This window comes from Typopeltis vanoorti, chromosome 10 (assembly GCF_054136105.1).
Source record: "Typopeltis vanoorti isolate ZY-2024b chromosome 10, IOZ_Tvanoo_1.0, whole genome shotgun sequence".
Classification (NCBI taxonomy): domain Eukaryota; kingdom Metazoa; phylum Arthropoda; class Arachnida; order Uropygi; family Thelyphonidae; genus Typopeltis; species Typopeltis vanoorti.
Genome location: NC_143558.1, coordinates 52,351,620 through 52,379,217, shown reverse-complemented (window position 1 = coordinate 52,379,217; position 27,598 = coordinate 52,351,620). Strand labels below are relative to the sequence as shown.

The 27,598-nt window shown below is 37.7% G+C and overlaps 1 protein-coding gene across 1 annotated transcript in view; it reads right to left on the bottom strand.

The window, feature by feature from the left end:
• The window catches only part of LOC150102416 (muscle-specific protein 300 kDa-like), a 1,203,500-nt gene that overhangs the window by 595,638 nt on the left and 580,264 nt on the right, over positions 1-27,598 (bottom strand). The window contains exons 37-39 of the mRNA XM_090399574.1: positions 27,390-27,554; positions 21,413-21,739; positions 13,203-13,355 (exon numbers count right to left, since the gene is read on the bottom strand). Coding sequence (XP_090255700.1) covers positions 13,203-13,355; positions 21,413-21,739; positions 27,390-27,554 — 645 coding nt within the window. The remainder of the gene's footprint in view (positions 1-13,202; positions 13,356-21,412; positions 21,740-27,389; positions 27,555-27,598) is intronic.

The window sequence follows — 27,598 nt, the reverse complement described above, 5'->3', positions numbered from 1 at the left end:
TTGGGATGATGACTGATAGAAAACTGAAATTCTGGAAGCATATTGCAAAGGTGGTGAGGGTAACTCAGAGGATTGCTGTAATATTGAGAAGGATGCTGACCTGCAGAGATGAAAGAGTTATCATTCCATTGCATAAGGCCCTGATCAGACCACACTTAGACTATTGTTCTCAGATTTGGTCCCCAGGATTTGAAGAGGATAAATTGACATTGGAAAAGGTACAGAGGCAGATAACAAAGATGGCTTCAGGACTGTACAAGGTTAATTATGAGGATTGGCTCTTTGGGAATGTGGACTGCAGAGTTTGGTGGATAGAAGAAGGAGAGGTGATATGATTGAGACTTTTAAACTGTTGAGAGGCAGTTACAGGGTAGACATTGGAGAGTTCTTTCACTTAGTAGAACGGCGGGAAGGAATGATGACAAGGGGCCATCCCTGGAAGTTACGAAAGGAGGCTGTGTGCAAGATGGTAAGGAGTATTTTCTTTGCGTGGAGGGTGGTTGAACCTTGGAATGCATTGCCTGAGAGAGTGGTTGGAGTGGGAACGGTTAATGGGTTCAAGGAGTGGTATGATAGACTTTGTATTTCCTAGAAACAACCTCCCGCGATGAGTCTTTTGACTCCATGGAGGCCTGGATAATAATAATAATAATAATAATAATAATAATAATATTAGTTTCATTGGGTTCTCTGCTATAGCTAACTCTTGTAGTACTTTGAACAGAGCAGCCTGTTGATGCCAAAAGCCATGTGCTTGCATTCCATCTTATGCAATTTAAATCTTTTTAGAATCTTATATTCACCTTCAGTAGAGAAGGCTAAAATAGCCTAGCTGCTTCTGGAAATTTTGGATTGCTACCTTTCTGCTGTTGTGTCTGGTTCTGTTACCTTTTGTAGAATAGATTGCAGAAGAATGTGTTGCTGATTGCTTCAGGCTGTTGCTGCTTTAGGTGAAAGATTAAACAAGTTAAAATTAGTTTCTACTAGCTGAAAGTTTATTTTTCACTTGGTTAGACTACAATAAATTTAGTTTAATCCTTTATTCAAGTGTGAGCAAACAAAGTTTGCACCTGAAAATATCTTCAGGACCGAGGTAAGGTAGTACAACACCGGGAAACTCTGAACAAAGGCGGACCAAGCTAACATTATTCCTATCTCAGTATCTCTCATAATGCAAAACACATCTCCTTGCAGATATGTATAATGTTATGCATTAAGGGAAGAGCTAATACCCAGTCCGGTTTCGACCTTTATTGAGGTCTCATCAGTGTGAGCAAAGCCCAGAAGTGGAGATACCAAGGCAGAAGCAATGGAGAGGTCATTTTTACCTATTGGAGTTGCCAAAAGGTGTGCCACCTTATTATTAAATTACTCTGGATTTACTCCTGTTTTGGAGAAAGATGTTGAAAGTTTATTTTTCACTTGGTTAGGCTATAATAAAATTAGTTTAATCCTTTGTATCTGCAAGGAGATGTGTTTTGCATTATGGGAGATACTGAGATAGGAGTGATGTTAGATTGTCCACCTTTGCTTTGAGTTGCCCGGTGTTGTACCACCTTACCTCAGTCCTGAAGATATTTTGAGGTGCAAACTTTGTTTGCTCACACTTGAATAAAGGATTAAACTAAATTTATTATTATTTCTGCTAGATTGGTATTATCAGTTTTTCTTTTTTTTTTCTGTTTCTTTTTTCCAGTTCTTTCTTTGCTCTTCTGTTTGTATAAGTAGTCTCAGAATCCATTTCCTCTTCCAAGGAATCGATAAGAAGGAATCTAATACTGCTTATAATGTGTTTATTTCTTCTATGGTGTGGGATATCTGCTTTTCCTCTTTCCAATCACCAGTGGCCAGTTTTCCTCCTGTTTGGTAGTTCTGGAATGTTACCTGTAAAAGTTAGACTGTGTTTGCTTGTAGAAAACCAAATTGGCATCTTCCGAGGATGAAAATTATTTGTCACTGTTGCATTCAGAGGCTGAATTCTGCCTTGTAATCTTTTGAGCAATATTCTAAAAGGGCATTGGTTGACTTTATGTATTGTACTGTTACATCTGTGGTGGGGATATCTGCTTTTCCTCTTTCCAATCACCAGTGGCCAGTTTTCCTCTTGTTTTGTAGTTCTGGAATGTTATCTGTAAAAGTTAGACTGTGTTTGCTGGTAGAGAACCAAATTAGCATCTTCCATTCAGAGACTGAATTCTGCCCTGTAATCTTTTGAGCAATATTTTAAAAGGGCATTAGTTGACTTTATGTATTGTACTGTTACATCTGTGTCATGGCATAGAACATTGTATAGCATTATTTCATAGTAACTACTAACTAAAGATTTGTAAATGCTGCACAGACTAAATTTGAATGGTTTTGGAGTTAGATACTCGGAAAGAGTGTTATTCAGGAAGAGGATGGAAGTACAAACAAAGAGAAACTAGAAATATGGGAGAGGGAAGCAAGTTTGGGTTCATCTATCACTGAGAGATATGAATATATGTGTACAGAAATGATTATGCAATGGTCAATGAAGTTTCACAGGTTTCAAATCCGAATAGTTTGGTAGTGATATTACACAAGGAAAAATGCAAGTCCAAGGGTATTTTAAAACGCATGTACATGAATGCCAGAAGTATCAGAAATAAGAAGAGGAATTTTTGGCATTGGTCAGCTCAAGTTGGCCTAAAATTATAAGCATCAGTGAGACCTGGTTGACAGAAAATAATATAGTTAAAGGGATAGAATGTAAAGGACGTTGTATTTTAAGGGAAAATAGATGAAATGGGAAAGGAGGAAGAGTATTACTGATGATAGTTGAAGAACTTAAGCTAACAAAATTAGAAGTGAAAGAGGATTTTAGGTATGGGGAGGGATGGTTCATTTTAAACTGTTGAGTTTAAAATGGTTATCTGGTATGAAATAGAGGCCAAAAGGATATTATTGGTTGCTGCTATAAACTACGAGATGTGCATGACATACATTGGAAGAAAATTAACAGGAGTGCAGGCTGAACAATTGTTATGGTGGACTTCAACTATGTTTACATAGATTAAAGCAAGGAAAGGGGATGCATGGCAAGACAGAAGTGGAATCTATACAGTTGCTAGTAGGTAATTACCTGAAACAGCATTTCATGGGGGGGGGAACACCATGGGTTTGAGAGTGCTGTATCTGGTAATGGCACCAGGAGATGAATGGGGAGAGTGACCATGCAGTCTTGTTCTGAGGGCTGCTAAATGTGTGACTTCTTTGCTGAGAAAGGATTTATTTGACCATAAAGCCTGTAATTATGAAAGACTTAGGGGATACCTTGGAGCAGTTCCATGTCTTAAAAAGCTACAAGGAAAAAATGTAAGTAGTGAATGGTAAGTAGTTAGGAGTTCTTTGAGAGAAGCAGTATCAGACTGCACATCCACAGTCAAGAGGATAAATCAAGAAGGGGGGGTGAATAAGTAGAGAAAAAAGCAAGAGTTGCAAAAAAAAAAAAAAAAAAAAAAAGAAAACACCGCGGAGGAAATATAAGGAAAAAAGGTAATCAGCATATTTATGAGCGGTACAAAGTGCAGGAAAGAAGGATAACTAGTATGGTAAGAAAGGTCATATCAGATTATGAAAAAAATTAGCTAATCAGACCAAAGTAAATCCAAAAGAGTTTTTTGTTATGTAGCAAGCAAGAGGAAAAATGACTATGGAAGGATGCCTTTAATCAATGTTAATGGCGGGACAGTGACAGAAACAAAAGAAATAGTTGAGTTGATGAGTGATTACTTTGCAAAGGTGTATCATCCAGCTGGAGATTTTGCAATTAGTGATGTAACAGACACTGATGTCGGAATTGAAGTACATGAACAGGAAGTTTAGCAAGTTGAAAAACAGTAATGTAAATACAACAATGGGATTATGTGACACATCTCACTGCTGTATTCACTTGTGTGCTACCCAATTGTGCAAGAGACTTGGCAGTGCCTCTGATAGAGTTGTTCATTCCTAGCTAGGTACCAAGAGAGTGGAAAGAGGGTGAACGCAAGGTGCCTCCAAGATAGAAGCAGGAAATTACAAACCGATAAATATCTCAGGAGTGGTGGTTAAAGCAATGTAAAAGCTGGTTAAAGGTAATGGGTAGATAGGAAAACAATAATCTATGGAGGACAGCATGGCTTTGTTAAAGGTAGGTCATGCCTTAGTAATTTAGGGATTAAAGGCATTTGACAGAATACCACATGTTAAAGTGGTATTTTGTCAAATGCCTTGCAAAAGTTAAGAGAGAATGGGAATGGACATGAAGATAGTAACATGGATGTGTGTGTGTGTGGAGGGGGGGGGGCTTACAGACAGACAGAAACTAGACAGTATATGGTGGAGTGGAACCTAGAAGAAAATGAGGTTGACTAGTGAATTTTTCAGAGTTTTGTACAAGGCCACTACTCTTTAATTTATATATTAATAATATTGGGAAATATTTAAGGGGGGGGGATTATCCAGTTATTTGCTAATAAAGGTGATGTAGATATCTTGCAGGATGATTTAAATAAATTTGCATTGTGGGAGAAGGAAAATGATTATCAATTTAATGTAAAATTGAGGGTAATGGTGAACAGAGAGTTCAAGTTCAAAGGGCATATTTTACCAACTTTTGCAATATGCCCTTTGAACCTAGGAGACTGAGCATGTATGTGGTAAGCAGTGATAAAGGTGACTGGACAAGGGCAGGTGTGGTGGCAAAATCACAAACAAGTGGGTTGGGTAGAACTGATTACAGACCTAAAAGTGAACTGCTGTGCTTGTTTACAAATGCCAGGAGTATCCAGAAATAAGGTAGATGAAATGGTTTCACTGACTGAGTTTATTCAGCTCAAAATTGTTGAGATATGTGGAACATAGTTGAATGAAAATGATATCCTAATGGGAATAGAAATGAAGGGTACAGATTTTTTTGAGAGGATAGAAAGGACAAGAAGAGAGAGGGAGTGCTACTGATGATAGCAGGGGAATTATGTCCACATAAGGTAAATATAAAGAGAGAAATAGTGGCAATGCTTTTCAGGCAGTGCGGCATGAGGTGGAGATTGACAGGAAGAGATATTTAGTTGGATGTTGCTATAAACCAGAGAATGTGGAGGGAGGTGATTAAGAAATTTACAAGGAACTTGTATTAGTCAACAATGAACAGGTGATTATTATGGGTGACTTCAATTGTGGCAGTATAGACTGGGCTAAAGAGATAGCATCTGGTAATAAGAAAAAACAAATTTTTGCTTTCTTGAGTGACAGCTATCTTAGATAGTAGATAAAGGATGGTCCATGAGAATCGAGAGTTTTAGACCTGATCATTTCATCAGCAGATGTGATTGTGAGTGAGGTTTTGCACTTCTGTCCAGTTGGTAATACTATGACTAGCCACTTGGGTTGGCTAGTCGTATCATATGAAGACTTCTGCGAAAAAAGTATATATGTTTAAGTACATGGCTGGTGATTAAGTCAAGCTTAGGAGACAGCTTAGAGGTATAGCAAGGAATGATGAGTTGAGCAGAAAGGAAATAAATGCTACTTGGGAACTAACCAAGAAATACTTAACAGCATCAATGTGTGAATATATTCCAAAGGTCAAAAGGCTGAATAAGGTAGATATGAAATGGATGAATGAGGTGATTAAGAATGAAATCTGGAAGAAGAAGGAACTTTGGAGGCAGTAAAAGATGAATAATGGTAATAATCAGTTGCACGAAGAATATAAAGAAGAAGGCCAGGAGAATGACTCAATTGGTAAGGACAACAAAATTCATTATGAACAGAAGTTAGCAAATCAGGTCAAGAAAAATCCTTCAAATAGAAAAATCCTCCAAATCTTCTAAAACCCACTAAATCTCTCACACACAAAGAAATATTAGAACACCACAATGTAGTCTACAAACTTCCCTGCCAAAAAGGACTGTGATATCACCTACACAGGTTCTACCATCAAGTCTTTATGGGCAAGACTACAAGAACATTTCCGTGACTGCAACATCCCTATTCTAGAACATTTAAACACTAAAAAATGCAATATCAAAAAGAAAAATAGAATACAAAGTACAGGGAAAACAGAAATAGTAGTTCACGCCCTTGAACAAAAACATACCCCGCAAATCAACAAGGCCATCATAATATAGAGACAAGACAATGCTTAGAATATCGGAAACGATAGCCATAAAATGTAACGAGAACTCAATCAACGTCCACCAACCCTACATAATCTCCGAATGTCAGATGCTTCACAACATAAAAATTAGGTCACAACTCCGACCAATAGGCGATAATACCAACACGTCAAAGGCAAAAACACCAAGCTGACACGACATAGCATCCATTTCCTCCATGAGTTCAGACGATGACCCACACGGTCGAAATGGCTCACACCCCGTCAACCCTCTCCCCTTTTCCCATAAGCCCTTCACCTTCCTATAAAAAAACAGTTGCTATTTTCAGCCCCCTTTTTCAACTTTTTCCTGCCCTTCAAAATAATATATGTATATATTATACAAAAAACCTGAGTTTCTTCAATTTTTTCAAATTAATTCTCAAACGTTGCCTAAGCCCCCCCCCCCCACTCCCCTTTCAACACCATAACAGCAGAAGTATGCACACTGAAGACAGGCAACAACATCCAAAAAAAAGGTATGTGCGAATTTTCTTCTATTATGCTACATATATTTGTCTCTAAAACACATCTGCAATGCCCTAAGAATTCTTGAGTAAAAAACCAATGACATTAAAACAGGGGCACTCCTAAACAAAAGCAGGCAAAATAGCCGTAAAAATAATAAAAATCCTCATTAGTTTTTTTGATATGTTGCAAAAAAAAAGAAGCATGATCATGGTAAGTAATGTTAAAGGATGAAAGTTTGAGATTGGTAACTGCTGCAGTGATCGATCGAAGAATTCAGTGAGCAGTTCATCAAGGTGTTTCATTCTCAGTGTGAAGTCAAAAGTTCAAGTATACAGAATGAAATGAGAGAAGATTTAATGGTAAGTGAGCAAGAGATATGAGGAGTTAAGTAAGCCAAATGTTAATAAGGCAATAAGAATTGATAGCATATCATCATGTGTCTTAAGGGAATGTCCCAGGAAGCTAGCATTAGCCTTAGCATACCTATTGAACACATGTCACAAAGCAGAATAGATCACAAAGGAGTGGATGAAAGAAAAACTGTTCCACTTCAAAAAGGTAGTGAAGTGGAATTATAGGCCAATATCTATATCTAGAGCCGTAGTTAGGGTACTGGAGAGGTTGATGAGAGACATGATGCAAAAGTGGGTTGAAAACAGTGGTATTCTTTGTGCTTACCAGTATGGGTTTCTTAAGGGGAGATTGTGTTTTACCAACTTACTTATGTACTATAACAAGTTGACAAATGTATTGGAAAAGGAAGATCATATATAGTGCTATGCTTAGATTTTGCAAAAGCTTTTGATAGACTGCCACACCACAAGTTGTTAGCTAAACTGAAGCAGATGGGATTGGATAACAGACTAGTGAGTTGAATAAGTGACTGTCTATCAGATAGGTAACTGCAAGTTGTGTATCAGATAGGTATCCTCAAAAGAGGAAAGTCACTAGTGAGTGTAGAAGGGGTCAGGTTTAGGACCATTGTTATTTAATTTCTGTATTAATGATATTGGGATGGGCATAACTGTTGATATTCATTTGCAGATGCTGCAAAACTAGGGAGAGTGATGAGGAATTAAGTAGATGATGTTGTGTTATAGGAAGACTAAAAGGATTGTATGAGTGGCAACAGCATGGAATTGTCAGTTCAATGTTGTAATGTGTAAGGTTCTGAAATCAATGGGATACACAGCATACACTTGGTAGGGAAATTTTGCAGGAAGATGAGGAGATAATTTGTGGAGATAAAATGGGGAGATGAGGAGATAAAATTATTTGCCAGTCTGGTTGGCCGAGTGGTTAGTGTATTTGCTCTCCAGCCAAAAGGCTGTGGGTTCAAATCATGCCATGGGCATGGATGTTTGTGATTGTCTGTGAAAATACTAGTGGTGGCGATGGACAGTAGATGGCATTGGTGGATGAGGTTGAGTGATGGAGATGGATAGTTATGGAGTAGGTGCCCTCCCTCAATGAGTCTTGAACTCTCTGGAGGTGTCAAATAATAATAATAGACCTTGGAATGGTGGTAGACAAGGATCTAAAGTTCAGAGGTCACAATGCACAAGTTGTGAAGACATCACACCCATTCTATTTAAGTGACCATATCACCTTAGATTAGCTTTGCCCATGCATATTCAAGCATGTGTGTGTGTGTGTGTGTGTGTGTGTGTGTGTGAATGCTGACAATGTTAAGTTCCTTTCTAATATCTTCATTTTTAATATGATTCTGCCATTGATGCCATCTATTCAATCCCTTACTTTTTCTCAGAACTCTCATATCTTTACTATGAGTTCCCTCAGTCCTGAAGATACTTCAGGCACAAACATTGTTTGCTTACGCTTGGATAAAAGATTACATTAAATTTATTAAACTCTCATATCTGTAGTCTCTAGTTTTTGATCAAGTGCTTTATTTCTAACTCAACCTCAGATCCATAACTAGGGTGAGGATAATGAACAGAATGCAAATAAAAAAATAAAAGTGGGGAGTGTGGTAAGTTTGAATCATTCTGAAGTTTTCAGAGATGGTTTTAGTTGGGAGGATGAATGGCAAGTAAGAGTGGGTAGCTTGCAGAAAGAGATACAAGCAGTGGCATAGCTGGGGGGGGGGGGGGTTTGCCCCGGGTGGCACTTTGAACCTTTTTGAACTTTTGCAGTTAATTCTAAAATAGTCTCAAACTCAGTTCCAAATATTGCAACAATACTGCAAATTTTCCTCACAATTGCTGTAAGTGTTGCTAGTTGTGAGAGGAGTTTTTCTAAATAAAATTTGATTAAGAATTACTACATTACTATGAAATAGACTTTGCCAATGTCATCGACGATTTTGCTAACAGAAAAGCAAGAAAAATTACATTTTAGAATGTTAAAATTAAAGTTTTATTTAAAAAATAAACATAATGTTTTAATTTATTTCCCTATACGTTGTTTTGACTTTTTGTAGTATTTTTGGTGTTCATTGAGAAGGGCAGCAAATTCAGGGACTGCCCCACGTAGCAACAGCTCCAGCTATGCCACTGGATACAAGTGCTGAAAGAGGAGGTGAAATGACTCAGGAATGAGTTGAGAAGCATGAAGGAAGAGATTTAGTACCGGAAATGATGAATGCAAAGCAAATCAGAGTAGGAGTGAGAGAGTTATGGGAATGATAGAAGAGGAGATAATGGAAGCAGTAGAAGAGAGGGAATGAAAAAAATGTGAGGGAGTGCTAGAACCAGAGATCGAGAGATACCAGGACAACAGGTAAGTAGGGAAACAAAGAGAGAAAGTGTTAGAGGAGAGAGGGATGCAGGTGAGCAAGAACGGATCAGAGCGGTAAGAGGTATGATGCATGGAGCCTCGATCCATGGTGTGCAAGATAGAATGCCTGAGGAGTGTTTGCCTGGAGGAATGATAGAAAGTGTAGCCACTATAGCAATTAAGCAGGGTAAAAGGGTAGATGAGATGATTGTAATGGTGAGGATGGATGACTTAAGAGGTAGTGTGAATCAGGTGGCAAGAGATCTGAGGTTCCTGCTTGAGGTTGTATGGAAGAAGACTGAGAGAGGAAAGATAGTGTGTGTTGTCCAGGTATGATAGTGCAGAGCTTCAGAGAAGAGCATCAATAATGAATAATATGATGCCAGAATGTATCAAAAGAGAGGCTTGGAATACCTGGATGCATGAAGGACATTTTAGGAGCTATATGACAGTTTGCATTTGAACAAGGAAGGACGTAGGCATCTGGAGAGAATATTATTCTCTTAACAAGTCAATATGTCAATGCAAGGATACTAGAATTATCAGGGTGAATGGTAGAAGGAGTGACCTCTTATGGAAATAGTTGCTTGTAAGAAGGGGGAATACATCAGGTAATGCTGAATCCAATGCGGTCTGGAGGGAATAATGACAGGTATAGAAACAGTGACATTTTTATTCTTTATACTAATGCCAGGCGTATCCAGAATAAAGGAGATGAACTGGTGGTGCTGATACCATCAGCCTGGCCAAAGATTATTGGGATCTCTGAGGCATGGTTGATGGAAGATATAATAACAGCAATAGAGGTAGCAGGGTACAGCATTTTTCGAAAGGATAGGAAGGGAAAACATGGTGGTGGAGTACTGCTTATGATAAGTGACAACTTATGTACTCTTAGAGTGCAGGATTTGGAGGGCAATGGCAATAATGGTTTTGAAAGTATATCATGTGAGGTAGAGGTGGGCACACTGTTGGTGCCAGGTTATTTTGTGCCCTAGGAAAAGTTTACAAGTACACCCCTTATTTCACAAGTGTACCCCTTATTTCATAAACTAAAATGTTTTTAATTGACATTAAACAAAATAAAATTGTCTTTCAGGTTAAATTAATAGGCCTTTTTTTATTTTCTTTTTTAATTAATTTAAAAATTCTTTTACAAAAAAAGTAATAAAATACTTAAATTTAATATTTTAAAATGTTAACATTTTAAAATATTTATCTTAACTGAATTTTAAATAGCGGTAAGTTCAAATCATTTAGGTAAGGAACAAAAAAGAACCAAGAGTTAAATAGTTAAATAGTGTGTGATGTGTGAGGGATAAGGAAAAAGAATCGATACCTAAATCATATATCACTATTTAATTTTGATATTTTAGTAAAGTATGAATAAAGCATAGCTTGAAGTTTTGTGTCCCTTCATGGCTTGCACCCCAGGCAGTTACCTAGTTTGCCTAAATGGTAATGCTGGCCCTGGGTGGGCAGGACATGATATTTAGTGGGGTGTTTCTAGAAGCCAGAAGTATACAGGGTGAAGAGCAGGAGATATTTAGGCAGTTGAGCTTGACAGGTGCAAGAAGAATGATTGTTAGGGGAGATTTTAACTAAAGTAGTATAAATTGGGAAGAAAAAACTGCATTTAGTAATGAGGGAATGAAATTTCTGGAATTCTTGAGTGACAAATTCAGGCAACATATGGCAGAAGGAACACAAGGTTTAAGAGTTCTAGATTTGGTCATAACATCAGAAGAGTTGATTATAACTGAGATGGCATCTCTGCCCCCCCCCCCCCCCAAGTTGGAGAGAGAGAGTGACCATGTGGTTTTGACTTGGAAGATGAATAGACAACATGCAGGAGTATCAAAGAGAATGGAATGTATGTGAGATTATAAGGTATAATAGTCTTAGATATCAACTTGGGGTAGTTCCATGGAGGGAGAAATTGGAAGGGCAAGTTATCATTAATGCTTGGGAAATTGTGAAAGAATATGAAAATTGTGAAAGAAATTGCCAGCCTGGCTGGCCAAGTGGTTAGCATATCCGCTCTTCAGCCAAAAGGCTGCGGGTTCGAATCCCGCTGTGGGCATGGATGTTTGTGATTGTCTGTGGAAATACAGGTGGACGGCAGTAGATGGTGCTGATGTAGTTTTGGTCAGTTGGTGGAGACAGTTGTAGAACAGGTGCCCCTCCCTCGATGAGTCTATGGACTCCCTGGAGGTGTCTCTAATAATAGTAATAGGTAATATTTATTAAAAGCAATAGTAAGCTGCATACCACAAGAAACAAAAAAAAAAAAAAGAACATAAATCAGGCGTAGCATTCCACACAACTGCTACAGGTCATCAAGTACTTTAGCAGCAAACAAAAATGTCATATATTGATGGTAACTGTTTTACAAGAAAATTTAAAGAAGCCTTGCAAATGATTAGGATACCTACAAAATGTAATAATAATCAAGGCTTAATTTTACATCACGTATGGTCTGCTTTCATCAAAAATTTAACTGCCAAGGGTTAGAATATAACACATGTGATACAACAGAAAGTGATAACAACTAGCAATATTCCAACATGCATAGAATAGTGAATTTATCATTTGTATTCTGGTTCATCAATTATATGTAACCATTGTGAAATTATCAAAACATCTAATATGTGTAATTAATTGTTAATAGGCTTTTGTTGTGTAAAACTTTTCTGTACCCCTGATGATGTAAGTATTATGACTTATGAACCACAAATACAATAATGTTATAAGTCAACACAGAGTACAGTGTGGTTGTCTAAGTCCCAAACTGCCAGCCCATCCTCGTTCCTTCACTACCTGACATATACCTACTAAGAGAGCACACCATGTGAAGATGAGGACTGGACATTAAGTCAGAAGCCCAAGTCAGTTCTCCATATTCCTCAAAGGTGATGTGGAGATTTCTCCTTCCAGTTAATTGGCTCTGACTCTTAAGTGAGTCCCCCCCCCCTCCCCAGTTCATTTATTTGGTTTTAAAATGATCCACTTTGTTTGCTGATGATGCAAATCTAGTTAGAGCAATAGTTAATAAAGGGGATATTGAAATATTGAAAGATGATTTAAACAGACTGATAATGCAGACAAAGAATAATGGTGTCAGTTTTATGACAGATTTGATCACCTGGATTTCTTGGGAATGCAGATGGTAGAGAGGATCGAGAGATGAGGATTGGTATGTGAAGTGCTTCCGATGAGGACAGATTTAAGGTGTGTGTGTATATGTGTGTGTGGCCTGCAAAGTTTAGTTAACAGAGGGAAAAGAAGGTACATGATAAAAACTTATAGTTATTAAATGAATTTTATAAGATTGATACAAAAGTCAAGTATGGAGAGAACAAGTGAAAGTTGTATTGTAGTGTAAGTCAGTAAGGGTGATCTAGTGAGGACTAGATTTTTTTTATTTGAGAGTGGTGAATGATTGGAATGCATTGCCAGAAGTAGTGAGTGCTGTGACAGTGAATAAGTTTAAGGAGAGGTATGATGTGTGAATAATTATTAGTGTGAATCTATCATCTCCATGAAGATGCTGTGGTAATAATAAGTTGGTGAAGGGGAAAAAAATGTTTTCAAATAATAATTATTGGTTTATAATATCTAGTTTGTATTATAATCAGTTATACTAATGCACCAACAGAGTTGATCACTAAGAATTTTCATAATATAGAAGAAGTTAGCAGATATAATTCTGTATAGACAAAAATTAATTTAAATTCAATCTTAGTTTTTTATAGGATAATAAGGGCTTAAAAATTCTGTGTAAAAGTTTCTTAAAATAAAATTAAGATATGTTAATATTCAGAAAACTTACATTGCTTCTTTCAGCCAATCCTGCAAATCTGTGCACAATTTCCATAGCTTGCGTTGTATAACTGCTTTGAGGCCCACTGTCAATCATTTCAACTGCCTGTGTTTTCAGGTGCTCAACCTCTAATTTTTCCTGGAGAACTTTGTGTTGAAGGCTCTATTGAAGGACAAAAAGAGAATCAGTTTAATTTAGATTTTAAGTTGCATTGATATGAATTGCTAAATCCCACTTAAGTCAAATAACATGACAAAGTGCATAACGTAACTGAGATTGAATACCACTAAGAACTGAAGATATAGTATTGTATTATTTTAAAACAGTTTATCTAATTTCATCTTTCCTATTACATGTGAGTCTAGGTGTAAAGTCATAGTCTAACAAGTTGGTTTCACATAAACATAATGCTTATGAAAAAGTGGGTAATTGTATGCACAGAGTCATAGGTTGGCCCATAAGTGGTCATCTCATTGTAGACCTCTGTTCGGAGGACTCTGAAAGGTAAGTTGTTTTGTTTAGAAAAAATAGTGATATTAGATAAAATTGTATTAGAACTAGATAGTGTTGAGGTGATAATTAGATTTAAATTAAAAATTTTATTTACATATAGTTAATATAAGTCATTCTGCATGGGAGGTTACACAGTGTGGCACATGGCACCGATATGAAGCAGAATAATGATGTCCAAGGCATCATTGAGTAAGGAATTCAATCAGAAAAAGGAAGAAAGGAATGCTTGATTATGGTGATTCTATCATAAGAGATGAGAAAATGGCAAAATTGTTCTTCCAGGGTACAAAAATTAATGATGTTAGCGAGGATGTTAAAATGCAAAAGGGTAAAGTGAAAAAGTTGATTGTTTAAGCTGGAATGAGCGATTTGAAAAGAGAAAAGTATGGTATGAGGGAGGACATGAAAAAAAGTTACTGAAAGTAGAGTGAGAGAGTTAAAGGATCTGTGGAGTGAATTTAGTGGACAAAAGGAATTATACACTAAGGATGGTTTTCATCTGAATGGATCTGGTGTTCAGAGTCTGGAAAAGTGTTGTTGAATGAAGTGAAAGTGGCGCTTTCAGGGTGCAAGCTGTTGGACATGTACACAGACACCAGTGAGGCAGTCGAGTGTGTGCAGAAAATGCCTAACTTAGTACCACCGTACTAAGTTAGGTAAACAAGAATGGGATAGTCAGTATAAAGCATAAAGACAGCAAGCCTAAGCGGCTATTACACTTTATGTACACTAATGCCAGGAGCATTCAGAACAAGGGGAGGAGTTCTGGGCATTGTTAGTACATCCTGGCCAAAGGTTATTGGCATTAGTGAGACATGGCTAACAGTAGATGATATAATTAGTCGGATAAAATGTGAAGAGAATAGTGTTTTCAGGGAGGAGAGAAAGAAAATAATGGGGGGGGGGTTGTATTATTGATAATAGCCAATGAAGTGCAATCAAAAAGAGTAGAAGTTCAACTGCAGGTTAGTGAAAATAGTACATTTGAGACTATCTGATGTGACATGGCAGCTAGCAGGACAAAATATACAGTGGGTTGCTTCATAGACCCGGGGGATTTAAAGGACGATGGAGATAGTATGTATCAGCAAATAAGCTCAATGAGTGGTGGGCAGGTAATTATTAAGGGATGGGGCTTCAATTATAGGGACATAGATTGGAAGGAAGGAAATGGAATTTATGCAGTTACTAAGGACTAATTACCTGAGACAGTATGTGATGGAATGAATTAGGGGTTTGAGATCTAGTAACTGTTCAGAGAATTTGTCTATAACCAATATGACCACATTGCTGCCAACTGGTGAGAGTGATCACATGGGCTTGACCTAGGATTAGTGCTATGGCATGTGAAACTGCAAGGGATGGATGTTGATAGTGAATGGGAAGTGGAATAGGAGTATTTGAGGGAAGTAATGGCAGACTGCATACCTAGAGAGTCAGGAGAGTAAATCAAGTGGGAGTTAAATGGATGAATATCATCATTAAGCTGGAGCTGCAAAAAAAAAGAAAAAAATGTGGAGGGAATTCAAGGAGAAAGGTGACCAGCAGGTGCATGAGCAGTACAAAGCACAGGCCAGAAGGGTAACCAGTATGGTAAGAGAGGCAAAAGCAGAGTATGAAAGGAAATTAGCAGTGCAGGCCAAAGATAATCCCAAACAGTTCTTAAGATATACTGCAAGTAAAAGGAAAAATGTTTATGGCAGAATGATTTTAATGAATGCCGATGGTAGGGAAGTAACTGAATCAGTGAAAATAGTAGAATTGCTAAGTGAATACTTTGCAAGGGTATATCATCCTGGTGGTGATATTGCAGTAACAAGAGAGGCAAATGCTTATATGAAAACTGAGGTAAATGAAATGGATGAGATGGTAATGGGATGAGATGGTAATGGTATACCAGCTCGAGTTTTACAAGGGGCTGGAGTCATAGTCAGGTTACTGAAGAAGTTGGTGAAGAGCAAAAGGCAGGAATGGATAGAAAGGAATGGGATACTATATGGGGGTAACATGGTTTTGTGAAGGATAAGTCATGCCTCAATAACTTGCTCACATTTTATAATAGAGTGACAGCTGAGATGGATAAATGTAATGAGCTTACAGTAATTCTGATGGAGTTTGCAAAAGCTTTTGACAGCATGGAATTCTAATTAATAAATTGCAGCACATGGGGATGGATATAAAGTTGGTGAAGGGGATAAGAGGGTGTCTGATGGAGGGACCATAGCAGTGGCGGCCCATGAAGTTTTAAGTTGATAACTAATAATTAAGGAATTGACAATACTAGAAATATAAATTAAATAAACTTTAATATATACTTTCCGATATTTCGGCGAACGTCACGTTGCCATCTTCTTGGGAACTTAATACAAAGACAAGTGCACACAAGTACTACATAACAGCAAATGAGAACCGAAGCTAGGAAGCTAACGTTTTCCTAAAGTCCTGATGGTGTCCCCTGGCAGGCTATATTGGTAGTTCTTGGCCTTTGGGCTAAAGTTCTTCTGATAAATGTTTCCCAAATTTGGGGCAGTCTCATGCATCCAAATTTGCTGAGGTTTGGCATGTTCCTAAGGGCTGAGGCTGATTCCATGAATAGTCTTTCATATTTGAACTTTCTGCAGTGTATTACTGTGGCTTTCTTCCATCTTATTCCGTGGCAAGTACCCAGAGCGTGGTCTGCAAGCCCAGAGTGGCTGTACTGGTGAAATCGGATGTAATCCTTGTGTTCTGAAATTCTGATATTTGCTGTCCTGCCTGTTTGGCCAAAGTAGGATAATCTACAGATTTATTTATTAATAAATTGGTTATTACTAATTAGGAAAAAAAATAATTTTTTTTAAAATTATTTTGTATGGGCAGCACCCCCACTTAAAACTTCACGGGCTGCCACTGGACCATAGTTTATCCAGGAGTAGAGTCCAGCAGAAGGCCTGTGACTAATGTGCTACAGGGCACATTAGTCACAGACACAGTTCTTAGGCTGCTATTATTTAATTTGTATATTAACAATATAGGAAAGGATCTGAGAAAAACTATTCAGTTGTTTACTAATGATGCAAAACTGGGTAGAGCAATAGTAAATAAAGATGATCATAAAATTTTGAAAAATGATTTTGATAGACTGGTAGTCTGTGCATAGGAGAATGGATATCTATTTAATGTGTCAAAGTGTAAGGTTATACATTTTGGGGTGAAGCGATTACCATTTGTGTACCACATTGATGGAACTGCACACCAAGATGAAGACAGGGATTTGGGAATGTCTATGTATAGGGAATTAAAGTTTAGAGGGCATATTGCAAAAGTGGCTAAAGCAGCTCATTGGATTACTTTGTTACTGAAGAATATCCTAACAAGCAGAGAAAAGCAGATAATTATACTTCTTTGTAGAGCCTTGGTAAGACCTTATCTTGACTACTCTGCACAGATCTGGTCACCTGGGTTCTAGGGATGAGAAGGAGGTGGAGAGGATATAGAGGGGAGTGACCAAGATGGTAGTACATCTATGGAATGAACCTTATGAGGACAAGTTAAAGATATGTGGGTTACATAAATTGGTTGACAGCTAGAAAAAGGATGATATGATTGAGACATACAAATTATTATTATTATTATTTATTATTATTAAACAAGACCTCATGGAGTCAAAGACTCATCTAGGAGGTCCTTTTATCTCACACACATCTCATCATACCGGGTCTTAAACACATTCAAACTCCTTGCAGACACCACACTCTCAGGCAAGGCATTCCAATCATTCACAACTCTGCACGAAAAAAACCTGCCTCTGACTCCCCTACTCACACCCTCTTTATACAGTTTCCAGGCATGACCTCTGGTTCTCCCATGACCTCTGGCTCTGTATTCATCTTTACAAGATGAATACAGAGGAAAATTTTCAGAATATATCTGATGATGGGAAAACTATGGGCCATCCTTGGAAACTGAGCAATAGTATAGTTAGCAGGTGTGTTAGGACTAGATTTTTTTCTTCAGCAGTGGTGAATAAGTGGAATGGGTTGCCAGAGTCTGTTGTGGGTACCATGACTGTGAGAGTTCAAAGCAAAGTATGACAAATACTGCACGAATGTTGGATAGTGCTTGGCATGATGTTTAGTAGGACCTCCCACATTAATCTAAGGATTCCATGGAGATGCCCATAATAATGATAATAGTCTCCTATTTTCTTGGAGTGTTCTCTATTGTCAGTCATTTTGTCTGTCAGCAGGAAAGAATTTCTGGAGGAAATACCTGCAATCTCTATATGATGCTGGCCAGTTCTTCTTTGGGTGAAAAGTATTCATAAAGGTTTCTTATATGGCATCCATCTATGTGCAACATATGTTTGTGTTAGGACAGGTCTCCCAGTGATGATACTAGCCTTTTCATTCTTTCTCCTTTTCTATACCTTTTTAGCCATATTCATTTCTCTACTTCAAATAAATCTTTTTTGTTTTTCTATTCTCTAGACTAGCGGTTGTTAACCTTTTAGTAGTCGTGGCCCCCTAAGCATCCTAAAATATTTTTGCAGCCCCCTAGTTTGTAGTAACATAATAATAATAAAACGTTTTTTTTTAAATAGTGGTTTTACTTAGTGATTATTATAACAAAAGAAAATCAGTAAACAAAAATCAACTTTCCTTAATTGTATTTTAATGAGACCTCTGTTGTCGATCACTCTCTACTAATTTGTCTATTCTTGCTTCAGTTGTGTTACTCGATGCTATTCACATGCAGGAGTCTATTTGGAGTCGATTTCATTCTTTCATTTTAATATTTACCATTATGGAAAATCCCTTTTCATGCAAATATGTAGAAACAAAAGGCAACAAATTTTGAATGGCAATTGTAAACAGGTGCGGATATTCACTCGGGACATGTATCCAAAATTGGACCAAACTTTTCTTCTTGAAAACGGAGACCAGACTTTTTGAATTCTAGTAGTGTGTCATCATCCATTGGTGATAAATTTGTATTTTTGCAGTTATTATATGGATCAACTCGCAGTGTTACCAGCAGCGAAAGACTTGTGACGCCTCAACAAAAGAAACTACTGAATTAAACTGCATAATTCAGATTACTAATACAAAACAATACAAGTTTGAAAAAAGTAAAATAAAGAAAAAAAATAATTATTTTAAGAGGTTTCAAAATTCTAAACACTAGAAACATTTTATAACCCTCCCACCCCCCCACCCCCCCATTTAAGAATCACTGCTCTAGACCACTGTCACCGTGATCCAATACCATGGCACTGTGTTCGTCATGTTGTGCAATCCATGGACATCCAGAAAGGGGAAATTCTGGTGGTATGCATTTATTGTTTGGACTCTGTTTCAGCAAGATGGGTCCTGGATGGCCTATCCAGAATCACTTAGCTAGTGGGCTTGTCTGCAAGGGTGAATGTGTTGTGGTCTCCTGAATACAACAGATCCTTCCCCATTGTCTAGGACCGGATTCAAGGCTTGTTGCAGTGCTGGGAAATTTGACTAGTATTACACTTATAGTGGGCATCCATCTGTGGTTCTGTTTTGGGTGAGGTTCTCAGTACCAGAGATCTCCACCTGCTTAGAATAAAGTCTTCATTCTTGAATTTTATGACCCCCCCCCCCTCACAAGGCTTTAACCAGGTACAGAAAATGTACATCAGGACAATCAAAATTGAGTATTCCTTTTTAAGGCCTCATGGGGCACCATCCAGTATGTATCAACAATGTATTCCCATGCAACTTTGCAGGAATACATTGTGCATCATGTGGAAGCAATATCTGACAAAACAAAAAGTAGTTTTGAAATTTACCACCAAGGACATTGTAAAGAAGAAATGCATAGAATTTGCATATCACACAACATGGTACCTGCCGAGTTGTGTGATATGCAAATTCCCGGTTTAAAAAGATGGACACGATATTTTTCCCTTCATTTTGGATGATAATACCATCCATATTTGCTGTTTTAAGGATACTTGTGACATAAGACTGAATGATAAATGCACATAAACACAAGAAAGATATTTAATTAACCAAATATTTCGGTCTGGAAATAGCAGACCATCTTCAGTGGTATTACAAGAACAGTTTTAAAAAATACAAGCTAGATTACTAACAATAGATCGTTAAAAATAGAACACATGATGTTATATCACTAAGTATTAAGTATAAAACAGAACATTTTGAAGTAGAGACATGATTGAAAAAAAAAAAAAAAATTAATGAGTAATCTTGATTAGACTTTCCCAGATTTTTGATATAAAATTCTTGATATTACCATAAGTGTAATACTAGTCAAATTTCCCAGCATCTTTTGGTCCAGGACTCGCCTCTTACATAGATCCCGTTATAGGTTCGAACGTTTGTTCAAGGAAAGCGTGGCGGCCTTACTCCATCGTCCCAACCTGAATCGTAATGACTGTATATCTATATCAAAAATCTGGGAAAGTCCAATCAAGATTACTCATTAATTTTTTTTTTTTCCATCATGTCTCTACTTCAAAATGTTCCGTTTTATCCTTAATACTTAGAACATGCCGTGTGATATAACATCACATGGCGTGTTCTATTTTTAAAAATCTCTTGTTAGTATTCTAGCTTGTATTTTTTAAAACTGTTCTTGTAATACCACTGAAGATGGTCTGCTATTTCCAGACCGAAATATTTGGTTAATTAAATATCTTTCTTGTGTTTACGTGCATTTATCATTCAATACCATCTATAGTGATGGCACTAACCTTGCCCCAACATGCTTTGCTTGTGAAGTTGTACTACCTAAACTACTGCCTGCACTCTCTGGAATTTCACTCTCTGAACAAATGTCGATGAGGTCCACTATATCCAGGTGCTTTGCGATGAATGATTATTTGTTTCAAAGAAACAGGATCATTGGGAGTTAAACCTGGCAGAGGTTGGAAACCAATCAGTTCACAACAAGTGAGTGAAGTTGCTATTGCTGTTGTGGAGCAGGACATCAATAATAGCAGTGGTTCCTGCAGTGCATGTGCTGTATCAAGACACATGGATGTGCATTACACAACTGTTTGGATAATTCTGTGGAAGATTCTGCATTTCTCCCCATTCAAAATAATCCTGACAGAGGAACTGTGCATGCAGGACTTTGAAAGTCGAATGACATTCTCCAGGTGTTCTGTGACAAATGATTAGCCATTTTGAAGAAACATTCTGCTAAAGTAACTTCAGTGGAGTTGGATGTGCATGGTCTCGGATGGTTGTGTGGAGAGATGAGGCTCACTTTCACCAGAACAGAATTGTGAATACCCACAAATGCTGGGTATGGGCTACACAAAACCTCCATGCAATCCAACAAATTCCTTTGCGTTCACCCAAAATTACTGTCTAGTGCAGGTTTATAGCTTCATTTACTTAGCTCTACAGACCAAACATGGAACTTTTTCAAGCCAGTTCAGGCCTCCAATAAACAGGGTAGTGGTCTCACACTGGGCAATGAAATTCATCTCCCACCTAAAAGATAGACAAGAAATTGTTATCCAGGTATCTACAGACAGGAAACTGTAGTCAGATTTTAAAACTAGAACAAAAAAAAAGTGAAAGGCAATGAGCACTTCTTATCAGATTAAAAATAAAAAAAAACCTTAGAGATGAAATGCATTCTCACAATGCTGTCTTAAATTATATCATATATTAAACAGCACACATAAATGGATGGTATTTCTAAATAAATAATATGCTAACCTTTACTCTGTCCAATTGTGACTTCTTCTCTGCTAAAGTAGCCTGAGGTTTGCTAACCTCATTCAGCCCACATTCTATGTGATCTGCAACTTTATTAATTTGTTTCATAAGCTGTAAGAAACCAGCCCATACATGAAGCCACTCATCAAGAGATGCTTTAATGGAATTCATTTTGGCAGCAATGCATGTCCTGTCTTCTTGAAGAGCATGAATAGCATCATTAATAGCAGGATGTCCCAATACAGAAGTTTCAGTAAGAACCAACTGTGCTTTTTCTGTTAATGCCTGTACTTTATTTGACAGATCTTCTTTATTATTAATTATTTCCTACATGAAAGAGATAATATGATATTAGCCCCTACCTGGAAAGTTCTTAAAAAGCATTTAAATTAAATTCATATTCTACTCATCTAGCATACAAAAGAAAACCTTCTTGGTAGCTAGAACAAAGAACGTTGGTGCTGGTAGAATGCCTCAAACCCACAGGGATTGTTATGCTTATACACAATGTAAGGAGTATTCAAAACAAGAGAGCTGAGTTTGTTGCATTGATTGAGGCAGTATGCCCAAAGATAATTGGAATAAGTGAAACTTGGTTGTCTGAGGAGGATGTGATGTCTGGAATAGAATTAGAAAGATATATAATTTTCCGGAAGGATAGAAATGTGAAAAGAGAAGGGGGGGGGAGTGCTGTTAATGACTGCAGAGAAATTATGTCTGCAAAGTGTGGAAGTTGATAGCACATGCACACATTTTGAATCTGTGTGGTGTGAAGTTGAAATAAACAGGTTAGTATATGATATGATGCTGTTATTATTATTATTATTATTATTAAACAAGACCTCATGGAGTCAAAGACTCATCTAGGAGGTCCTTTTATCTCGCACACATCTCATCATATCGCATCTTAAACACATTCAAACTCCTTGCAGACACCACACTCTCAGGCAAGGCATTCCAATCACTCACAACTCTGCACGAAAAAAACCTGCCTCTCACTCCCCTACTCACACCCTCTTTATACAGTTTCCAGGAATGAACTCTGGTTCTCCCCTGATCTCCCACTATTCTCTGTAGAACTTCTCCACCATTGATCCTATAACAACTCCTTACCAACTTGTAGGAGGTCTCTATCATATCTCCCCCTCTTCCTTCTCTCCACTAGACTCTGCAAATTACATCTTTTCAATCTTTCCTCATACTAGACATTCCAGAGGTCAGAAACTACCTTAGTCAGTCGCCTTTGGACCCTTTCCAACATCTCTTCATCCTTCTGAAAACCAGTTGACCAAATCTAGGCACAATAGTCCATGTGTGGCCTAATCAAAGCCTTACAATGGAACAAGAATCTCCCTACTTCTACACGTCAGTGTCCTCCGCATCATTCCCAGAAGTCTTTGTGCTGTCTTCACAATTTTGGCGATGTGTCCCCTAAATTTTAGATCCTTATCCACTATCACCCCCAGATCTCTTATTTCCTCTACTTCCAACAATATATTCTCACCAAGCATAAATTCTGCATCCCATCTTTGTTTTCCAAATTTTAAAACCTTACATTTTGCAACATTGAATTCACATCCCCATTTGCTTGCCCAATCACTCAATTTATTCAAGTCTTCTTGCAAGGCCACAACATCTTCACTACTCTTTATGGTTCATCCCAACTTTGCATCATCTGCAAACAACTGAATATCTCCATCCAAATCATCGCCAATATCATTAATATACAAGTTAAATAGTAATGGCCCTAAAACAGATCCCTGAGGCACTCCACTAGTGACTTTCCTTTTCCTGGATATTGCACCCCCATACACAACTTGTTGATACCTATCAGATAGCCAGTCTCCAATCCAATGCACTAATCTAATATCCAACCCCATCTGCTCTAGTTTGACTCCATAATCATTCTTTCTTTTGCTGGCTACATATCGAAAGAACTCCCTAGGATTATTTTTGGCTTGATTAGCTAACTGCTGTTCATACCTCTCTTTAGCTACTCTCACCAACCAAGTCACCCTCCTTGCCTGGTCTTTGCAGACCTCATGAAATTGGTTACTTCCACTTCTCTTATGCTGCCTCCACAATGCCCTTTTTCTCTGTATTGCATGCTCAATCTCTTTATTCATTCATCTCACACCTACCTTATTTAACCTTCTCACCCATGGTATACATTTAGTACATTGCATGTACTAAATATTTTTTGAAAATCCCCCAAGCTGCATTTATCTCTTTTCCAGCTAACTCCTCATTCCATGCTACACCTGCAAGCTGTCTCCTGAGCTCTTCATAATCACCCCCCCCCCTTGTAGTTCCACATATACCCTTTTTTCACAGGGGTCCTTGCACTGCTGGCAACCACCCAGGTAATCACCTCATGGTCACTTTCACCAATTGGTGGATGATTTGACACCTCATTTATAATTACATCCTCTGATGAGATGACCAAATCCAAGACCCTTAATCCTCGTGTGCCCTCTGTTACATACTGTCTGAGGTAGTTATCCCTCAAAAACTAAAGAAACTCATTTTCTTTACTTCCAGTTGCTATCTCTTCATTCCAGTCTATATTGCCATAATTAAAATCACCCATAATGATCACCCTTTTCTTATTTGCTTGGCTTATTTGACTATACATGTCACTATCACCACCATCCACATTACCAGGTCTATAACAACATCCAACTAAGTATTTGATTCTATTCACCTCTATCTCACACCATACTGCCTCAAAACTACTGGCCCCATTTCCCTCTTGCATCTCTACCTTGTATGGACATAACTCTTTCTCTATCATCAATAGCACTCCCCCTCCCTTTTTACCCCTTCTATCCTCATGAAACACATCATACCTTTCCATCTCTATTCCTGTCAGGATGTCATCCTCATCTAACCATGTCTCACTTATTCCGACAGACGCAATTAGTGCAACCATTTCATCCGCCTTGTTTCTTATACTTCTAGCATTGGTATACAAACACAACAACTCATTTCTGGATCTACTGCTAGTTCCACTGATACTACTCACTCGATGTGATCTCTCCATGCTGGACTGGAGCCATTTCCCTTTCTGCTTCTTCATTTTAGAACCCTTTGCAATTCCATCTGTTTCCTTTTGATCCCTGATCATCCCATTACTTTCCTGCCTACACATGCTCTCACCTCCTCTTGGAGCATCCACCTTTCTCACGCTGTGTATCCCTGTCCACCCTGAGCCTCCCCGTTTCCCTGTTCCTCTTGCACGCCCATTCTCTCATTTTCTATACTCATACCACTCACTTCCCCATTCATTTCCACTTCTTCAATCTCTCCTGTCTTACTCTCCTGCTCTTCCACATCACTCCCCTCTCGATCTGATTCATTCTCTCTATTCACTTCTCCACTTTCCAGGCAGCAGTCTCTCAAAGCGACTCACACCATAACCACTCAAATGCAGTTCATCGCTCCCATACAGCTCACTTCGTCCCTCAAACTCATTCCACACATTAACAAACTCTACTCCCATCTCCTCACACATTTCAGCCAAAATATCATTCATAATTCTTGCTCTCCGCCTCATTTCACCACAATCATACCTAGGCAACACACTGACTACCCTTCCTGTCACACTATTCTCTTTTATCTTTCCAAGCAGTCTCCTGACATTCATTTTGACATGCTCTTTGTTCTCTCTCAAATCATTTGTACCAATTAATACAATTAACTCTTTTGCTCGTTCCCGCCTCATATTCAATGCCTCAATCACTCTGCTCATTTTACCGCCTGGAAAAGATACCTTGTGCATTTTATCCTCTAGCACACCTTTAATAATGGAGTCGCCATACAATGCCATTCGCTCATCTTTCATTAACTCTTTCGTGCCATCATGATTTATTTTAATAGTTTTGACCTGAATTCTCTTAATTTCATTCCACATCGATTTCATTTCTTGCTTCATCCAATCCAATTCACCTTCCGAACCTCGCGACACATTCTCTCTATCATTAAATCTTTCTAACTTTCTAACTCTCGACCCCCTCTTCTCACTTTCCCTCTCATTCATCCTTCTTTGTTTCCGTACTTTCGGTCCAACATACATCCAACTTTCACTATCATTCTTCTCACTTTCACTCTCACATATCTTTCTTTGTTTCCGTACTTTCGGACTAACATGCGTCCAACTTTCGCTATCATTCTTCTCACTTTTACTGTCATTCATCTTTCTTTGGTTCAGTACTTTCGTTCCAACATGCGTCCAACTTTCGCCATCATTCATTCTTTCGATTTTTTTTACTTGCGATTTCTGCATCACGCCATTTCTACTTTCATTTCTCTCAATTTCATTTCTTTCTGCCTCACTTTCGTCCCTTTTAACATCCGTTACGGTTGTCAAATCGCTCTTTTTCTTTTTTCCTGATTTTTTAACATATTTTCGCCTGTCTTTCCCACCATCCTTCTCTTTCAAACGTGCACTTGCGACACAATCGGTACTAGCACTTTCTGTCATCAATTTCATATTCGCATTCATCAATTCCTCGTTCAGGTCACATTTCGCACACACCTTTCTTCCATCCGCATTAAACATCCACAAATCATTTATGTAATCATTTATATAGGACAGGGAATGCAGAGAATACTGATTGTGAATTGTTTAGGCAAATAGGTTGGGCATGTAAAAAGAAGGTGATTAGAATTCCCTGATAAAACACAAAAACTTAATGACAATGAATAATGATTTGCCTCCATGCAGTAATGCAGATCGATTATATTATTATCATTATTACACCCTCCATGGAGTCAGCAGACTTATCATGGGAGGTTCATTCAACTGACAACAAATTTATCATACTGAATCTTAAAATCCTTAACACTCCCTGCATTAACAATATATTCTGGAAATGTGTTCCATTCATTGACAATTCTCCATGTAAAAAATCTACTCCTCACACCCCTCTTCAGCACAATCTTACATAGCTTCCAGGGAATTATTATTATTATTATAGCCAGGAAAAGTGGAAGACGTACACTTTTACAAGTCAAGTAAATAGTAAATGAAGAAAAGCAAACGTGTGTACTAATTGAAGCTTGTAAAGAAACTTAGTAAATTAAGTAGATTCAAAAAAGTAGTATAAGAAAAAAGAAATGACAAAAACATCACACAGTTGGAAATATAAAGCATTCCATGCCATTCTTTGAAAGATATTGAAGATAAAGCTGACAGCTGCTTAACTTTGCAATGGCTCTAGCAGAGCACCATAAGGTCTTTGGGACTATATAACAGGGGACTATAAAATTAATGACAATTCCTGCAGCAAGTTACTCATACAGACTATAAACAAAGGCATGATCAGGTTGCAAAAGCCTGTATAATGGAGCTTGTGTAGGAAATAAAGTTTCCCAACTTTTAAAGTCTCTTGGGAAGACAGAGTTGAAAAAGTTATTGAAAGTGAAACTTCAAAGATATTATGGGAACTTAAAATTCAGATTGACATCTCGAACATAATACATCATATATCACTATAGCTGAACAACAATGAACAACAACAACAACAACAACAACCAACATGCTTGTTTTATTGATGTGGCAATACTATGGGATAGCAGATTAGAAGAAAAAAGTGCACGAAAAGTGATGAAGTAGAGATCAGGAACAAAAGAGTAACAACAGTTCCAAATTGTTATAGGAATATTAGAAGTAATACCAAGAGTATATATGAAACATTTGGAAAAGCTGTGTCTCCCAGATATAAACACCAACTCAACTCCAGAAAATAGCACTATTAGGGGCAGCTCAATATTTTATGAGATCTATTCGATTCATAGGTCTTTGGATAAGGCCTGAATTATACTCATTTGCCAGTCAAAGATCTGATTATGCTGTTGTTGTTACTCTTGGACTATAAACTCTGTTAATTGAATATAGAAATAATAATTATTATTGTTATCTAATTGTAATTATAATTATAGAAAGAAATGAATGAACATATTTATTTACACTAACCTGAACAGATGCAAGTCTTTCCTCAAGCTCTTCAACAGTGCCTTCTAAAACTTCACACTTCTGTAGTTTTTCCTTTAATTTAAACACTAGTGATTGAGTATCTGAGAGCTGGTTCAAGAATTCCTGATGGTGACTTACATATTGCATCCATTTACTCACCATGTCCTATTAATAATGAAATATAAATAAATTTGGTTTTACATCAGTTA